Genomic DNA, 19059 nt, shown 5'->3' on the forward strand with positions numbered 1-19059 from the left:
GAGAGCGCCACTGTCAGTCCGAGATGAGGAATCTGTGTATCTCATGTAAAAGTGAAATCCTAACTTAAGTTTATTTTCGTGCTGCAAGTTTGATGAAAATGTTTTGATTTCGGTTAGTGTCTGTTCATTTGTAATTATCAGATTTAATGTAGGTCTAAAAGAAAGTTAAAACATACAGATACTTCTTTTGCTAATCGCATGGGCAAAAACATGATCACAGTCAGACTAAAGGTCCGCTTGAACAAGATCAGCAAAATGATTTTTAAACAAAAAGACATTAGAATATTACTTAATATAATAACACGACAAGAAGAGAGCTTAAATACTTTATGCCAGAAATTGGTAAAATATTGGTTAAACACATAAAATTTTCCTAATTAAGTTAAAACTTGCGTATTAAAAAAAAAAAAAAATACAGCGTAATGTCGCGTAAAAAGACAACAATAGATGACGCTATTCATTGTTATCCTGGAGCTTTATCAACTCTGCGTAAATCCCATTCAATTTCTTTAGCTGGTGGTGGCTCCCGACCTAGAAACGTTCAGGTTTCTTACAATTTCTTTTACAGCAGCGACCAAATGTCACATGGACTCAAAACATAATATTTTACTCTGCCACTTGACACGTTACTGATGCAGCTTTACAAGACAAAGCTTTAAGCTTGAAAAACGCACAAAAACTATGAAGAACATCCGCAGTGATATACACTGATGTTAGCATTAGCTCACGCACCTCTACAACTTTGCCGTCTTTCATAACGGCGATGACGTCAGCATTACGTATGGTGCTGAGTCTGTGCGCTATAATGAGGGTGGTTCGACCAGCCATGACGTGATCAAGCGCGTCCTGTACAAGACGTTCCGATTCCGCATCAAGCGCGCTGGTGGCTTCATCCAGTATCAAGATACCTGATAAAAAAAGTTCATGGAAAATGACCAAATTAATAAAAACCGTCAGAGATGGCTTTGGGACGTAAAGAACGCATTTCAGGACATTCTAATGCATGAGTATTCTGCGTTTGCCGAATGGCAGGTTTGCGTACTTGGATTTTTCAGTAGGGCGCGGGCTATAGCGATCCTTTGCTTTTGTCCGCCTGATAAAGCAACCCCCCTTTCGCCGACGACGGTTCCATATCCACGCGGAAAGGCGCGTATGAAAGAATCGGCATTTGCCAGTCTCGCTGCTTCTTCGACGTCCCTTTGTGGTGCATCGGGTTGTCCGTATCTTATGTTTTCCTCAATCGTGCCCGAAAAGAGCACCGGTTCCTGTGAGTAAAGCATTTGTTAATAATGTTAATAACTGATTTCGATTGTGAAAAGGCGCTTTTGCTGAAAAACTCAGATGAATTTCGACGAAACGAGACGAAATTCCCTGTTTTACCAGAACTAAGTTAAGACGAAAACTTCAGAAACATTCTCACTGCGAAAGGGCTGAGATTTGGTTTAAGAAAAAAAGATTGTTTACCTGATTTATGAAACCAATCGTACTACCGCGAAGCCAAGACGCATCAAGATCTTTGAGATCGATCCCATCCAAAGTTATACTTCCCGAAACCGGATCGTAAAATCTTTCCACCAGGCTAGCAACAGTGGACTTACCTTTACGTCAAAATTAGAACAATTGAAGTTTAATGATAGAAGCAATTGTGTAAATCGTATGTACTGTCTGTAACCTTTCAAAGTCCGTTTTACAATACAGTACACACTGTCAGGGGACTTTACCGGCTCCTGACAAGCCGCACAGGGCCACGGTCCTGCAGGGTTTGATGTCCAGGTTGACACCTTTCAACACTTCGTGGTCAGGCCGCTGTGGATATTTGAAGTGGACGTTGTCAAACTTTAGGTGACCCAACAGAGAATGATAAGGAATTTTGCGACCGCTGGATATGTGATGGCTGGATGACAGATATAGAAATACATCTATATAGAGTTTCTATTTTCCAGAATTTTCCACTATAGAATTTATAGTATATAAATTTCTATATTCTATGCAGAAGGTAGGATACTAGTTTTTTTGTTTCGGTTACAAACTGCATCATCTGCATGCACAAGAACGTTTCTTAAAATTCAAATACTAAAATGCACGCAAAATACAAGTCACTATCTCACTTACTCGGGTTCAGCAAGAATATATTCAAATACTCTTGCACCAGCAGTGACGCCTCGCACAGCGGTGCCGAATAAAATTGAAAGTGACGACAGAGATCTTTGGATCATTTGCGAGGAGACAAGGAAAGACATCAACTGTCCTATAAAAGATTCATACCTCTTCACATTAGGGTTAGTTTTGCAATCTTCATAAACTCTACATACAAATAGACGATGTGTAGCTTAGTAGTTACTACGAGCAAATGTAAACTATACCTGGGTTTATTTCTTCCGTCATCACCAAGTAACCACCGGCATATATGACTCCAAGTACAATTCCATTCAGTGCAACGTTAGTCAGGCCTTGGAATGCACCAATTCCTATTCCTAAATACTATCACAGAAAAGGAAAATTGTTCATTATAAAAAGACAAAAAACTACGTTACCCAAACACTGATCTACGGTATTGTAAAATTCTGTATAAAATTTAATATTACTGTAATTGGTCGTTACTGTAATATTACTAATCAATTATTAACTATTGGTAATGTTACTGTAATTACACTTGTAATTAATATAAAAATATATAACATGTATTTGTTTTACTTCTGCAGTAAAAAAACTTCAACTTTCCAGTACCTGGTTAATATGACAGGACTGTGTTGTTATGTTATTGTAATTTCTCTCTTCCAATGGTTCATTTGCAAAAGCTCTAACAGTTCGGAAGTTGGCCACAACTTCATTTGCCTTTGCTGTGGCGTCAGCTGCATGCTTTTGTGCAAGCCTAGAAAAAAAAATAACTGGAACGTAAAAAAGTTTAAAGTGAGAGGCAAGTCCAAAAACAAGTTGGTCTTAAATCAAAGAGTAGTTATCAGTAAACAAACTGGTTAAAAGATTTTCAATACAGTAATATAATATTGGTTAAGTAGTTATTGCCAAAATTGTAACTGTCATTTTGGATGGAATATATCCCCATAGATAGGTGATTAGTAGCAGGTAATGTTTATTTTCAGCATAGGAATATCACAGATAACAGTACATTAACTGGCAAAGCATTCTTGCTTATACCGCAGTTACCAGTACCTGAGTAGGCTAGAGCCAACAGTCAATACTGAATTGTACTGTAGGTTAGTATTTGCACTAACTGACTAACCAGTTTAAACACCAACGGTAAGCTAGTTTAGGTTTATTTAACGCAAAAAGTTCCTGTTATACACATAAATATGTTATAATTATACCTATTACCCTTTACTTGTCTGTCACAGGAAACATTCTATTCATATTTGATCCAAATATCTGAATCATCCCTATTGTTTCTTTTATTATGACATAATAAGAACCGCCATCTTCGTCATAATTAAGTGATGAGTTTGCATTTTTTTGCCACTTATTTATGGCAACAACTGCTTAACCACTACCTATTAGTACAGATTCTTACACTAGTATATTTACTGAAAACTACTCTTTGATTTAAGATCAACTTGTTTATGGACTTGCCCGACACTTTAAACTGCTTTGTGAAAATGTCAGCGACAAAAAAAGAATTATAATTGAATTTATATCTACACTTCATTATTCACTGGTACTAATAACACATGCGTTTAAACTGATCAACATACTTTGAGAGTTTTCGTAGAGAAGCTCCAATCAATGCACCAACTAATACAAGCAATGGTATAGTAGTTGCCAGCACTAGAGTAAGTTTTGGTGAAGTAGAATAAAGACTATAAATGCAGCCAAATGTCTGAGTGGTGCTTTTTAACCCTTGCGACAAACAAAGTTTAAAAGAACTCTTGAAATCCTGCATAAAATCATCAAGAAATTTATCAAATTCAAAAACAGCAAAAAATATTACAGCACAATGCATCCGTAGTAACAAACAATCCTACTTGAAACCAAATGATAGTAGTACTGTATACATGACAATTTGACAAATTTATATCATTGCAGAAATATTAAACGATTCAACTATATTACTAATAACTGTACAAATATTCCATGCTGTACCTGAATATCAGATGTGAGACGATCAATTAATGCACCGGTTTTGTGCTGGTCATGAAAACATACGTCTTGATGGAGGTAACTTCTAAATAAATCCTGACGCAACTTGCAGGCGATATTTTCACCAGCATGACTTAGGAGAGATATGTATGCAAATGTTGTTAAAGCCTATCATCAATTGAAAAAATGAGTGATGGTAAAAATCTTGTTCATTTGTATAATCGTATCTGGAGACAGTTTTATGACAATTTATTGAAACAGACACAAATAAAATACAGCATTATGGCTATTCATATATTCATGTCGTAATTTATCACGGTTTAAATTTCTACTTGAAAAACATGAACTACACCAACACAAAATAAAAAGAGATTCAAGTAATGATGGTTTACAGTAATTACACTGTCAGATGACACTTATATCATACCTGACATATATATAAGCTAACCAATTGCCAAACAGGGTTCTTCAATTCTTGAAAATAATCAGCCCCATTTCTAAACTCAGAATGGGTCAGTTTATTCAAGGAGTTTATCAAATCCCCCAACGCTTCAGGAATCTTCATATTCATAGCAGCCCCAACAAGGGCAGCCTAAAAAAAGTCCGATGAAAGTTCATTTAATTGTTCCGAGATCAACAATGACTGCTATTAAGCACACCAGATATACTAATGAGTTGCTTCAGTTTAGTATTATTGCATTACTGTATAAGCAAGTTTCTATATCCATCTTTCAAAAGCGACTTGAAGTTGACCGACTTTTAAAGAAATAAACTTACAACAACAGCCAGAGTAAGTGGCACAATTTCTTTGACCAAGTAGTTCCAGAAAAATTCATAAAATGGAAAATCAGCATTTTCCTCCACTTTAGAGTGATGATGGTGATTTGTTTCCAATTTTTCGCACATGACCTTTACATCTAACAAGTACATTAATTTGTTTTTGTCAATATACACAAATAACAAATATATGATATATATTTTTTTCTCAATTAGAAAATAAAATCCGTTTAACTACAAATAAAAAAATGTTCATAAAAAATAAATGTTTGAAAAATTTTTTTGGATAAATATGTAGCGTTTAACTAAAACCTAAGATAAATCCTAAAATATCCTTTAAAGTATTATCAGTAAAATATTTTATTAACTTGTATTACCATCAACTAATATGATATACACCTGTGCTTTTGAGTGCTGCATTTACTGCTGCCAAGGATGTGCTTACTAACAAGCCAAACTTCATTACATTGCTTTTGAAGATCCTTCGCAAAATCGGACGAATATGCAAGATCTTTATGGAAGAAAAATTCAAATATTGGACTTTGCAATATTTTTGGTTAAAACTCTGTTTGACTGTTTGTAGAGAACTTGGATTTAATAGTGTCTGTTGAAAGACTTGCTTGCTCCATAACCTTGATCCCAGAAAAAGAGTCATTATGATTATGAAATGATGAGATGATTGGTTAACTTTAGAAGTCTGTAGTAATCCACTAGTAGAGTTGAAAATATTCCTAATAAAGTGCTTAACGTTTCATTAGGGTTTAGTACAACTTATAACCTTATCCTGAGTACAGAAAATACAAATAAATTCACTTTAAATAATAAAGAAAAACATCACAGCAACCATTTCACCGTTAAACCTCAAAACTCAAAATCAGCTTTTTTGGTAAATACTTATCAAACTTAAAACTAATTTTACGTTGAAAAAAAATATTTTCACCAAAAGTGGAGTTAGGTGAGGGTATGTCTATATTTTTAATTCCATCCAGCACTTGTTGCTGTGTATATTAAAAAAAAGCTTCACCGTGCAAATGAAATGGACTGTGCAAGGTATAGACGTAGCGCAAAATAGCTCAATCCATATATCAAAAAACATTCACAAACACCAAATATTTTTTCAGAGCACGAAACGATATTTAGTTCAGCATTAACACTTTTAATTCTTATTAACCAAGGCTCTAGGCTCCGGGAATCTGCTCGCCATGTTAACCTAAGTGGAAATTATGGAACACACATGCACCTGACTTTCCAACATCCACGCTGATCTCTTTCAGGTTCTCACTTATGTTAAACAAGGTAAAGGTGGTTATTTGACAGTATGCTATAATAATCTGAGTTTCACAAACTATGCAAGCGTATTCTACTGCTATTACTAGGCCAGTAGGCCTACTACGAAAGTATTTTATAGGCTGTGCTGCAAGTGTGGGTGTCTCGATTATGGGGAACCACCACTAATGCTACTCTGACGCATAATTTGCAAGAATGAAGGAATTTTCTACAGCCGCTTATTAAACATGCGTTTATGCATAACAAAAATGACGTAACAATAAATTAAAGTTTTCTTTCCGAAGATTAAGTGTATTTCTCAGATTGCTTTCGCGAGCAACGTTTTATCTATAATTTTATGATTATACAAACTTATTCATTTATTTCAAAGTAGGCTAGGCTACTTAGAGCAATAGGCTACTTACTTACAAAATATAGACATGGCTGTCAGTAATAAATGAAACAACTTAAATGCTTTGTGGTTTATACTTTGGCAGGAATAGGTCTATATTGTTATGATTTCACTGGTGCAAGATACCAATAAATGTTGCATCAACATAAAAATAGGCATTTAATTTTTGAATTTTTAACCGGGATCCGGCACAAAGTGGATTTTTAAACATTTACCATCGACTAGAATGATCTATAGCCATGCATAGAAATACATTAATTTTTTTTGCACAAAATTTACATAAAATACATACCGTAAAACCTCTATTTCACCGCCATAGCGCTCTATTTTTCAACTCTTGTTTAAAAGTGGCGTTCTATTAGAGGTGACGTTCAATTAGAGGTTGGCGCTCTATTTTTCGACTAGCTGGTCAGAATTTTGAAATAAAGTTTATTAATGAAAAGAAAAAACACCAAACACATTTACCGGTATATACAGGTAATTAGAAAATATACTAATACAGGGTGATTACTGGTAAGTAATCACAAATTCACTGGTTAAAATCAAGTGACGCGTCGCTGTCCTCGTCATTTTCATTACTTTCCTCATTAATATCAAGTTGCTGAATACCGGTGAGTTCATGTGTACCATTAATGTAGGCATTGTTCCGCGCTTGCTTGAGAAGTTCCTGTCCAGTCTGAATCGGGCCGTCTGACCTGAAACAGTGGATCTTGCAATCCTCAGAGCCGTCTAGATTGTTGGTCAATCCGCATCCCTTGAACGATTTGATGATCAGATCCTTCGACAGCTGATACCAAGCATCGACTATCCATTTTAAATAAACTTCCATTGATGGTGCTCGCATGTTTCCGGATTTGGTGTAGCTTTTCTCGCCGTCGTCGTTTTTCATTTTCATTTTTCGTCGTTTCGTTTTTCGTCGTTCCATTCTGACAAGTCGTCGTTGGGCGGCGTGAGACCAAGTTGTGACGAAGCAAAAACTTTTCCAACCAGCCATTGCTTGCACTGAAATTTTCGTTGTGTGACAAAGTGAGCGCCTCTCTCTGGATCATCGCGCGGCTAACACGCAACTTCTTCTGACGTTGCTGACGAACCCAGTTTATGAGCATCTCGTCGAAATCCTTGTCCTTCAAAGGACGTCCGGCACCTTGGAGTCGCTTGCTTGAAGAGGTGGAACATGACATCTTCAAATGAGCCTCGAGCTGTGCTTTCTGTTTCATCCAATCTTTGACACATGAACGAGGAACCTTCTTGATTTTTGCAGCCTTTGATTTATTGTATTTCTCAGCGTACGCAACAACTTCCAGCTTAAAGTGCATGTCGTAGTTTTTTCTTTTTGAAGGAGTTGCATCTTCAGATTCGGAACTGCTTGACATGGCCGCTAAATTTTTTACCAATATGTTCTTATCGGACTCTGCGGAAGTTTTAATACCGTTAATTTTTACAGTACTTTCCGTCGTCAAAAGAAAGTGATAAACTCTTAGAAGCAATGCCATTATGCCAAAGATACTCCCACAATAAAATCCTGAATCTTAAAAGCTAGCTGTCACATGTAAGGTCGTGATGTTGAAAAAAAGGCTTTTAAAGTCTATTGTTATGCGTCACGCGGGCGAGAGTTCGTTTAAATATACCCGTAAAAGAAAAAATTCTTTCTTCTGTTTGGTCATAGCCGGTTTAGAAGGCACAAGGGAGACTGCTATTGTTTTAAGCTTTCCTTTGTTCAATTCAAATTGTTTGCTTACCGCATTACTGCTGCTTATTGTAACGTGATACTGCATTGTTACTACCGGTATGTTGGTTGGTATCTTTTAAATGGCTGCTTTAACTGCTAGATTGTGAAAACTTAATCAATTGTATAATTATCAGTAGAGACCTGCTAATACAATTCCGCCGCTAAAAGTGGTGTTCTATTAGAGGTGGCGTTCAATTAGAGGGAGGCGCTCTATTTTTCTAACCTTCTTTAAAAGTGGCGTTCTATTAGAGGTGGCGTTCAAATAGAGGTGGCGCTCAAATAGAGGTTTTACGGTATTTACATAAAATTTTGGGCTTAGATGAGCCCGGTCACGTTTTAACGTCGGCTAATGGTACAGAAGAAAATGACATACCAGAGGTTGATTTACGCTTCACGTACGGTGCATAACTAAGAACACTCAGTTTTGATAAGATTTTTTTTGAATCGATATAGTAAACCAATTAGCCGGAAAGAATTTTTTCTTAAAAAGGTAAACAGAAGGGTAGGCCTATTGAAATTGACGTCATTTTAAGAATGAGTAAGGGAATAGAAAGTTTGAGATGCGTCAAAGGATTTACCATTCGAAAACAACCGAAAAACATATTTATTTGTCGAAATCTGGCAACAAAATAACAGGAAGCATTTCCACAATTGCAAACATAAATTTTTTATAAGATAGCAAAATGTTTTTAGTCTGTAAACTTTTGCAGCTATAAATTGTTGTTTCATAAAAAAAACAAATTTGAAGCTCCTTAAAACACAACATGAAGAACAATACAATTTTTAATCATGAAGAACGCGGTTATAAAAACGAGCATTTAAAATCGCTTTCAGATTTTCATTAGGTCTACTACAAGGTGTCGATAAAGTCTGGATACATAAGGAATTATACTAAATCATTTATATTTTTCCAGATTGAATGATAGCTCTGTCTATAGAAGGACAAATCGAGTTGGTACTCTTAAGTGGACGAGACGGATGGTCGAATCGTAAGGAGGAACGTCTTATTTTTAACCATGTACTCAGGCTTTGTGGACGCCCTGTACAGCAAATCGCAAGATGGATGCTATGAAAAATATTTCTTCCACGTTCGAGTAGTAGGTAATTCCCACAAACCGCAAAAGTTGTAGTAAACGGTTCCAAAAACCAGATATCGAACCATCAGCTGAATGGTCACGTCAGGAACAAAGTAGGTGTTACAACGTCACCTTTCAGCTGAAAACAAAATTTGTTATTTCTCTTGGGGCAAAGGAATATTAAAAATACTGACACTTCACAGACAAATGAAACTGTGAAGATTAATCATTTCAGAAAAAAATTGGCTAAAGATTATGCAAAGCTAGCATTTGTCTTCGTTACCACCACTACGATACGATTAAACGCAGCGTCTGATTGTTGAGAGATTGTTATACTACCAGAAATACTTTTTTCAAAAGTTAAAGAATAAAATCGAGTATAAAATCTAGTTTAAAATCTTCTTGACATCAGCAGATATTGTGAGGTGTTACAAGCAGCAGGCAGGTTGATAATGTTACTGAATTGGAGACTGCTAGATAAAACGGTGCAAATGACCGAGCAAACATAAGTAAATGTATTGGATTCAATTCTTAAACAGCAGTAAAGCAGAATAAACAACATAAACTCGTCTCTGCGAACACTCCCAACCCTGTCAAAAAAAATTGGCAAAGCACACGTTTTGCAAATGCTGGGTTTCTGAATGAATGAAAATCAAGTTATCTTAGCACAGTTAAACATTGGTCACAGGTCCTTGATGTATTAATTTCATTATGCTCAGCCCTATCAAAGTTGGTTTCGTAAATAAGAGTTGGCAATTACGCGCTTTTAGAATGGTCTCCATGAATCGCTTTTGCAATGCGCACTGTTTATTTTCCTCTGACCGCTATTACGACTCTAACGAGCGTTTGGTGCGTTTAAAACCAGGTGCATTTCCATGACGATTGCGCATGCTATTGACACAACGATTACAGCAAATAATGAATAAAAAGAACTTTTTGCATTTCTGTTTACGATTGCGGAAGGGACGTTTGCGTAATTCGTTTGGTGAGTTCAACGGCCTGAATGCTAAAGCAGAGAGTCAATAATTCGAGAGAAATTTTTCCATGACTGTCAAGTGTTGAATTTAAATAAAGCAAAAGCAACTGAAGGAAAAATCAGAATCGAGAGCTACTTGTGTCGAGCAGAATTTTAAGCGTTCATCTGTATATTGTTAGGATTTAATCAAATAAAACAATTTAATTTAATATAACGATTTCATTATCAGGAGCGTGAGGTTAATAATTGTCCATTGCTTTAGTAATTACATGAATGCAAACTTAAACCATAATTGTCCTAAAAACTATTCTGCATATTATTGGGTTGTTCGTGAATGGAACGTGAATGTTTGTTTTTTATCAGGATTTCTGAAAATATCATTCCTAATTTCGATCGTTTCTTTTAGGTTATTATTAGCAAAATATCTTTAATCATTGACCAGAAAATATTAAAGGTTGCTTGAACATGGGAGGTTTTGACTCTATTGATGGCCGTAACTCGTCATCCACCAAAGGAAAAGTCGTTTTAAGCAAAGGGGCAGTTGTAGCTTATGTCATCGTAACTATAATAATTATAGGTAAGATGGAAAAGTTATCAACGCCTCATTAAAAACGACAAACGATATATCTCCAAACATATGTGCATGGAAGTGCAAACAAAAACTGTTGTTTTTTTATTTGGTATTTATAAGCGTATTAGTGCCGCTACTATTCATTTGCTGTATGATATTACTCCACTATGGTATTAATATTATAAGTAGCCTAACTACGTGTAATGTTTTATCAAATGCTGCTATTATCTACCCTTTTAGTGACGGTTGGCTTGCTGGCCGGTTTATTGCCAAAAAGAGGCGAAATAGATTGTCCTCCGGTTGACAAACCAGTCGAAACGACCGCCTCATCCGGTGTCATCGTATCCACCGGCGCCGACCAAACGTCCCCTAGCGGACCGACTGGACCGTGGGCAGACGTTCGCCTCCCAAAGAATCTTGTGCCTTTGCACTATGTAGTGGACCTGCAGCCCGACTTAGAGCCAGTTTCTACCGATTATTATGTCTTTAATGGAACAAGTTCGGTTGATTTTACTGTGAAGAATGCCACTAGCTATATCATTATACACAGCAATAAGCTTAACTACAGTGTGGTGATTGTAAAAGAAATTGAAACGGTAAGCGTTGTTTTTCTTGATAAAAACTTAAAAATGTTACCCTTTTTATCTCAAACACCCTTTAACAACAAATAGCTTATTTAATGTTTGCAGGGGATGGAGCAATCATCATCTTTTTCAATATATGAGCCAAATCAGTTCCTAGTTGTTGAAATGAATGCAGAGCTGGTAGTAGGGAAAAATTACACGCTATCCACAGTTTTCATGGGCGAACTGGCAGACGACCTTGGTGGCTTATACCGCAGCTCCTACACAAACGCAGCTAACGAGTCCATGTAAGTTCATGTTTATGTGGCAATGCCTGTTAGCTGCTAACAATTGACAAGAAACATTTAAATATGCTAAAATGTTTATCAAAGAGACGTACAAAACATTTTAACAGTTTTTACTGTTCATAATTTGAAGTTGGTATTATTTCATATTTTAGAAATAAAACGTTTGCCTTCTGATATTTTACAGTGTGATAGCAACGACGCAAATGCAGCCAACCGATGCAAGAAAAGCGTTTCCGTGTTTCGACGAGCCAGCCATGAAAGCAACTTTCGACATAAAGCTTTGGCACAAAGACCCTTACTTCGCTCTTTCCAACATGCCCAATATTACAACGGAGGTATGATTTTACTTTTGTTATTCCTTTGTTATACGCACATAATTAGGCATGTTTTAATGCAGCTTTTGTATGTTATTGATCCGCGTCTATTTCAACATTTGCAGCTCATTAATGTCGTCATTATGATGTTATATTTGAGAGTATTTGCCTTAGAAATAGTCAAACACCTCATTGTCCATTCTTTGAACATCTCACTCTTAATCTACAGATCGAAGCGCTTACATGTTTGTTCATCAACTTTCATACATTTTGACTTTCATATTGCCAAAAATGAAAGTTATAAAACCTACATGTTTCAAGCTTGTTCGTTACGTGGTTCTTTCGTCGGCCTTCATAGATAAGCCAAGAGCAGCGTTTCAGCTCAAAATTATAGAATGTAAAAATTACGCAATGAATGTGGAAACGCTTTTATGATCAAATAAAACAAACAAAATAACGGGATTATGAGAACTGCATGCAGCGTCAAAGTAAAAAGCAATCCGCAAATCAATTATTTGCTTACTTCTTTGCTGTTGTTTTTCGTCATTTTAAGAGATCTATTTAAGAGATCTATGCCTGGGCAAGCCCACAATAAAGCAAAGATGATCAAAAAATGTTTGAACAAACTGTCCTAATACAAACACGTCACTATGCAACCGTTCGTCGTCGAAAACAAAGGCTTTAGCTCGGCCTTGCATCACAACGCAACAAAGCTGAGGCGAAAGTTCACTAACAAGTTATTAGTAATAAGGATTATGGTGTTACAGGTATATTAAGAGTTCATTATTGCTCGTAGGTCATTGATGGCGACTGGAAAAGAACGACGTTTAATACAACACCAATTATGAGCACCTATCTTTTGGCCTTTGTCGTTTGTGATTTTGATTCTGTAGAAAATGCGACATCAAAAGTGCAGGTTTGTATTATTACTTGTAAAAATTTACGAATTGTGTCAAACTTTGCTATAAAACAAGTGTACACATTAAGACCTCCATTACATTTTAATGATCTTCCCGTACAATGCAGGCACGAATCTACGGAAGACCCGAGCAAATAGCAAATGGAAACGGCGATTATGCCAGAGACATCACACCTGTGATACTGGAGCACTTTGAAACATTCTTTAAAGTGGCTTATCCCCTCCCGAAAACAGGTATAATGCTGCATCATGTGGTAGCCAACTGGTAGCATTTTATGATGATGTAAGGCTAAGTATTTGACGTACCTGTATAACCTAGTTTAGAATTTAAGTGAATAAGTTGTTTGTTTCTAAAATATCCAGACCAAATAGCGGTGCCTGATTTTGCTGCTGGCGCCATGGAAAACTGGGGACTGGTCATCTACCGCGAAACGGCGCTGTTGTACGACTCAATGATTAATTCTGCTTCAAACAAACAGAGGGTGGCGGTAGTGGTTGCTCACGAGCTGGCTCATCAAGTAAAAGTTTTGAAAAAAATGAACAAATCTTTATTAACTGATGTGTGTTCTATTGATAAAATGATAGGTCAATTTCCTTATTACCATTACTGGGTTTAACAAACATGTCATGATTCAGTGGTTTGGAAATTTGATCAGTCCTGCTTGGTGGGATGAACTTTGGCTAAACGAAGGGTTTGCAAGTTACGTGGAATACATCGGAACAAACGCAGTGGAACCAACGTGGAGAATGGTAAGAAATAAACATGTTACCAAAGTTACTTAAAAGGTAAAGCGAACACGTTTGGTTTCAAAAGCAGATTCGCAAAATGCCACCGCGTTTCAAAGCACGGCAAGCAGGTTGCCTGGATCCCGCGTTTCACCTTTGAGAATATACTTATAATAAGTTGAGTTACGCCTCTCTTTACCTCAGTTTTACATTTCTTGGAAAATTTCAGAACGACCAGTTTGTCGTCAGTGACTTGCACAGCGCAATGAACGTGGATGGTCTGACCTCGTCGCGACCAATTGTTGCTGAGAATGTGGAAACGCCATCTGACATAAACGCTCTGTTTGATACGATTTCATACAGCAAGGGTGCTTGTATCATCCGGATGATAAATCATTTTGTTGGGGACGATGCTTTTAAGCTGGGGCTGATGGTTTGTTAGATTTTTGTGCTGTTTCGCTATAAGGTCATTTTGTAAAGTAAGTGCTTCGTTTACAGCTGAGACCCTAGAAAAAGGATATTCTTTTTTAGAATTATTTGAATGAGTTCGAGTACGGCACTGTAACACACAAAGAACTGTTCCAATATTGGGGAAACGTAAGCGTTTTGACAACATATTATCACGTAGTGGATTGAAAACAAAAGCAAACATGACACTTACTGAAGACGCATTTTTTATTCTATATCACAGGCTGTGGCCACAACGCCTGGTGTAGAAAATCCCCCAGTGGGCTTCAGTAACGCCATGAACACCTGGATACTGCAAATGGGATATCCAGTAGTTAACATGAAACGTGAGAGCACAACTTCCACCAACGTAAAACTAACCCAGGAAAGATTTCTCCTGGATCCAAACGCAAAGTTAGACGAACCAACCAGCCCGTACAGGTAGATTTGAACTGATCCGTTTATGGTTTGTTTAGTGAAATAGGCTCATATACAAAATGCTGATTCTGTATAGTTACGTATGGGATGTGCCTTTCTGGTACCTGTCTGAAGACGAAACAAGCAAGACGTTGTTGTGGTTGAATGATGCAGGTTTGTGAGAGAAATGCTGTTACGTGTAAGAATAAAGGTATTAAGTACGCCTACGATATAGGAGATGCTTAGTCAATAAACTATAGCTTTGCTAAGAATAAAGATAAACTAAAAAACTAATGAATAAAATCAGAATAAATACGTAAGAAAGTATACCCTCTTTTCGTTTTCTGATGACAGGTTTCGAGATTTACACGATCCACAGTAATTTTTAAAGATCAGATTAATATGTCAATAGTGGAAATTTATTCTAAATCACTTCATGCATTGTGCATTTAAAATCTGTAGATGTTACTCTTACCGTTCCGGCCGGAAAATACTTTATTGGGAACTACGAAGCGTTCGGATATTATAGAGTAAATTATGACGACAAAAACTGGCAGTTAATAACAATCAAGCTAAAGAACGATTTTGAGGTAATACTTCTGGAACACTCTGAATCATTCATCATACAGTGCTGGTGATGGCCCTGTAACAGCTGTATTTCTTCACTTCCAGGCTATCGACGTTAGAAGCAGAGCTCAGTTGATAGACGATGCCTTCCAACTGGCCAGGTATTGTAACAAACATAAGCTTAAGGTCATCATAAGCGGATATAAAATTAAACTTAATATGCGAAAAACACGAAGCATTCTTTTCAAAAGCAAACCCATTGGCAAGCTGCCTTTGGTCGACGGGTTTAACATTACTTATTTAACATTCACCAACATTCAACATTCACCAACAAATTATAGCTGTTCGTAATTAAGAGTCTTCCTGACCTGATTTTGAGATTTAAAAAGTCGTGTTTAGCATAAACTAATAATAAAATTTCTTACAGAGCAAAACGACTGGACTACACTATTCCTCTTGGACTCACTGAGTTTTTACGTTCCGATTTCGACTATCTTCCTTGGGAGAGCGCATTGGATGCCATCGCGTACTTGGTTCGAATGCTAGGAAGATCAAAGGCGTACGGACCTTTGTCTGTAAGTCACACTAAACTAATTTTAATTGTAAAGTGTAGTGCAATTATAATTACAACTGAAATACAGCATTTAACTTCTTGATAGTAACAGATTGGAGACGCCAGAAATCACAAACGGGACTTCATTAAAATCGGTCAAAACCTGCGCATAACTATCATAGTGCGGTCTGCAATAATGCTACATTACTGTGTCACTATAAGAAAAATTACAATATTATAATAATTCTAACAATACAAAATACTGTAATTCAATGCTAGGCACTAAGCAGGATCATATCAGCATAAAATACTTAACCACTAAGAAAGTGAAAAGACGTGGGGTTTATAGACGGATATTAACCACATCATTCGTTTTGCAAATGGCTTGAGTTCTGTCACTAGGTATAACTAATCAAGCGTGATTAATACGTCACCAAAACACATAGACATCGTACCTTATTTTTGATTAAAATGTAAGACAAAATTTAATATACTTATCGAAAAAATAGCACGAAATTTAGATTCTAAAATTTAGAATGTAAAACTTTAGATCTGGCTTTATAAGTTGGATGAAATAAAAATAGTCTCTGTGTTTATTCAAACTGTTTTAGACATACATGCTGGATCTGGTGGGACCATTATACAATAACTTGACTTGGATAGATGGAGGATCTCACTTAGAGCAGTGAGTAACCCGCGTGCATACCAACCATAAATTTTTGCACTTTTTGTCTACTGTGAAACACCATCGGAAATTAATACGAATACTTTTACAACTTTCTCCAGGTATCAGAGAATCAATGCAATTGGCACTGCGTGTGGCTATGGCCACCCTGGATGCGTCCAAAACGCAACAGACAAGTTTAACGAATGGAGAACCACCGGAAGCAACAGGTGACCTGTAGGCAGTGATTGCTTAGTCTTAGATCATGCTCAACTCTGCAGATAACGTTTGTACTGGTTGCGCAGTTAGTGAATATTTTTATCTGTATAGGGCATAGGCTATATCTACCAAGGTTGCATTCAAGTCATTTTTTCTGACTCGAATCAGCACAAGTCAAGTTGAGTTGTGACTCCGGTCAGCATCGACTCAATTTAAACTGTGACTCGATTCAACTCAAGACAATGTATTTATTTTTTTAAATGTCTGACATCACATTGTTGTATATGAATTGCTCATGACATCATGCGGCTCTCTTCAAATCAGTAAGGTTGACATTTTTTTCTGAGAAATGTAGTTTTCAGAAAAACATTCTATTTTGATGTCTAAAATTCCGTCTTATGCTGCCACGATTGTCTTGCTATCATAAAGAAAGCGAGTCCGTGACTCAAGTCATAGGAAAATGTGACTCGAGTCGATTCCATCAGTCAAGTCAATGACTCGGCTCTTTACAACCCAAAAACCTCTTTCCTATACTTTTCGTACAAACAGAACTTTTTATCATTACTAATGCAGCATCACACCAAATCTTCGGACAACCGTGTACTGCAACGCAATAGCAAACGGAGGCAGTGAGGAATGGGATTTTGCGTGGGAGAAATATAGAAATGAGTCAAATTCTCAAGAAAAGGCGAAGTTGGAGTACTCCCTTGCGTGCACGCGCACGCCCTGGATAATTAGGCGGTATATATGGATATATCCAATCAACATTTTCATTATTACTACATTCTGAAATCAGATTTTATACGTTTTCTTTTAGTATTGCATTTTGCATGCTCATGTCTTGCTATCCAGGTTTTTGGATTACGTATTGGACGATACCTACGTGAGAAAGCAGGACGCCTCTTCGATATTTCAAGATCTTTGTTATAACGAGTACGCACGTGACATGACGTGGGACTTCATTCGACAAGAATGGGATTTTATTTACAACGTGTAGGTTGAGTTGGGGAGCACTGTTTTATAATTTACGGCTTAAATTTTAATGCAGGTTTTAAATTAAACAATAAGTGAAGCCTGATAAGAGAACAATATTTAATTGCGTTTGTGTGTTTTGCTTAGATATGGAACAGGATTTTTCTCGTTCAGTGGAATTATCAACAGCTGTACATCACATTTTTCAACTGATTTTGAGCTCCAACAGGTTTGTTGACGGGTTATCATAAATGGCATGTTTTCCGAAGAACATGTTTATACCGGATGTCCCATTCAAATAAAAGCTTAAATGTAGATTGGTATAATATAGGGGAAACTTGTGTTGGTATATAGTCAAGTCAATTCGATCTATTTCACTAGACACGTAAAAAGTATGATAATAATACACTGATCACTAACTTCATGGTTAAACTGTACAGTAATACATTAAGTAATTATACCGGCTAACTGGACCCAGCGATGAGTTCTTCTGAAGGTAAAAAAGTGTGATAAATTGTCGTATAATATCATAAATGGGACTGAGATACATAGAGACATTCGATGCGATATGTGAAAAATTTCTGACTTAAAATTCAAACATAAATAAACTACTTTGCAGCTACTAGACTTCAAGGATACCAACGGTGACAAACTCGGCTCCGGTGTAGCATCGGTTGAGCAAGCAATCGAGTCTACGAACACCAACATCCAATGGAGGAAGGACAATGAGGAGGTCATATTTATGTGGTTATCAGATGAAGTCAGCAGCCTCTAAGAAGCCTATAGCAAGTGAATCAGATAAACATCTATAATCACATGAGCATGTTTTAATTTATCTTTCACTTTGTAGTCAGTATTACCGGTTGTACTTTTTACGTTTGCAGCAACCACTTGTTTAATTTTGTACCTGCTTTCTGAATTGAAAACCAATCGAATATTTTTTTGCATTTTAAATAACATGCTTTTTCAAAACCTTAAAATTAATGATGAAGTCTTATACTTCAAAGTTTAAACTAGAGTACTTGTTCAAACGTAATGCTTCACAACAGTTTTAAGAATTAAAGTTTAGTTAAGCAAAGATCCTTAACATACAGGTGTTATTCGATTGTATTAAGTCGTAATGTTGTGGTTTAGTGTACTTGTGTTAATCTAGATTAGAAAAGCACGGTGTTAAGACGCGTTTTTTCAGCATTCCCTTGATAGCATTTGTTAAGTTTCAAAGTTGCGTGTTGTATTGTTTTATTTTGCATTCGGAGTGACCTTTACAAAAAACCTTTGTCTTAATTTTGTAACAGGCTTCATCACTTTTCGAAATAAAATTTTCTTCGTAACAAGCTCGAACCATTTTTTGTTTTATTTAAAGTGGAATTAAAACTCTTTTAGTATTGTTTGAGACCGCACTGGCTCTTTTCATCAACCGCAAGACCCAATGTTATCCCAATGCGTTTAGCGGTCTAGCATACTGCCTAAATGTCTGGCTTTTTCCCTCTT

At 36.5% G+C, this 19059-nt stretch overlaps 2 protein-coding genes across 2 annotated transcripts; one reads left to right on the plus strand and one right to left on the minus strand.

Annotated features, from left to right (window-relative positions):
- Nucleotides 1-310: 310 nt before the first annotated feature.
- LOC143469449 (mitochondrial potassium channel ATP-binding subunit-like) lies at nt 311-5648 on the minus strand. The gene is made up of 13 exons (XM_076967143.1): nt 5269-5648; nt 4870-5009; nt 4520-4684; nt 4096-4260; nt 3708-3889; nt 2728-2872; nt 2364-2481; nt 2113-2248; nt 1722-1894; nt 1465-1598; nt 1043-1265; nt 733-908; nt 311-531 (listed from the first exon to the last, which is right to left on the minus strand). Exons 1-13 carry the CDS (start codon nt 5522-5524, stop codon nt 454-456), a joined length of 2091 nt encoding a protein of 696 aa, XP_076823258.1. The 5' UTR covers nt 5525-5648; the 3' UTR covers nt 311-453.
- A 5090-nt stretch (nt 5649-10738) lies between these two features.
- LOC143469283 (aminopeptidase N-like) lies at nt 10739-18909 on the plus strand. The gene is made up of 21 exons (XM_076966923.1): nt 10739-10905; nt 11140-11495; nt 11589-11770; nt 11955-12105; nt 12881-13000; nt 13111-13237; nt 13367-13521; nt 13640-13753; nt 13959-14162; nt 14261-14326; nt 14421-14617; nt 14691-14767; nt 15056-15183; nt 15266-15321; nt 15588-15735; nt 16325-16398; nt 16500-16607; nt 17170-17337; nt 17449-17589; nt 17716-17797; nt 18188-18909. The coding sequence occupies exons 1-21, from the start codon at nt 10794-10796 to the stop codon at nt 18341-18343; spliced, it is 2922 nt and encodes a 973-aa protein (XP_076823038.1). The 5' UTR covers nt 10739-10793; the 3' UTR covers nt 18344-18909.
- Nucleotides 18910-19059: the final 150 nt, after the last annotated feature.

The sequence above is a fragment of the Clavelina lepadiformis genome, chromosome 8, assembly GCF_947623445.1.
Source record: "Clavelina lepadiformis chromosome 8, kaClaLepa1.1, whole genome shotgun sequence".
Taxonomy (NCBI): domain Eukaryota; kingdom Metazoa; phylum Chordata; class Ascidiacea; order Aplousobranchia; family Clavelinidae; genus Clavelina; species Clavelina lepadiformis.

Coding starts and splice junctions, on each gene's coding strand:
- LOC143469449 (XM_076967143.1), bottom strand. CDS start 5,524: ATGACTCTTTTTCTGGGATCAAGGTTATGGAGCAAGCAAGTCTTTCAA. Junction 1,895..2,112: donor TATATTCTTGCTGAACCCGA/GTAAGTGAGATA, acceptor TCTGTCATCCAG/CCATCACATATCCAGCGGTC. Junction 1,266..1,464: donor CGATTGGTTTCATAAATCAG/GTAAACAATCTT, acceptor CTTTACTCACAG/GAACCGGTGCTCTTTTCGGG.
- LOC143469283 (XM_076966923.1), top strand. CDS start 10,794: ATGGGAGGTTTTGACTCTATTGATGGCCGTAACTCGTCATCCACCAAA. Junction 11,496..11,588: donor TTGTAAAAGAAATTGAAACG/GTAAGCGTTGTT, acceptor TAATGTTTGCAG/GGGATGGAGCAATCATCATC. Junction 17,338..17,448: donor ACGCCCTGGATAATTAGGCG/GTATATATGGAT, acceptor CTTGCTATCCAG/GTTTTTGGATTACGTATTGG.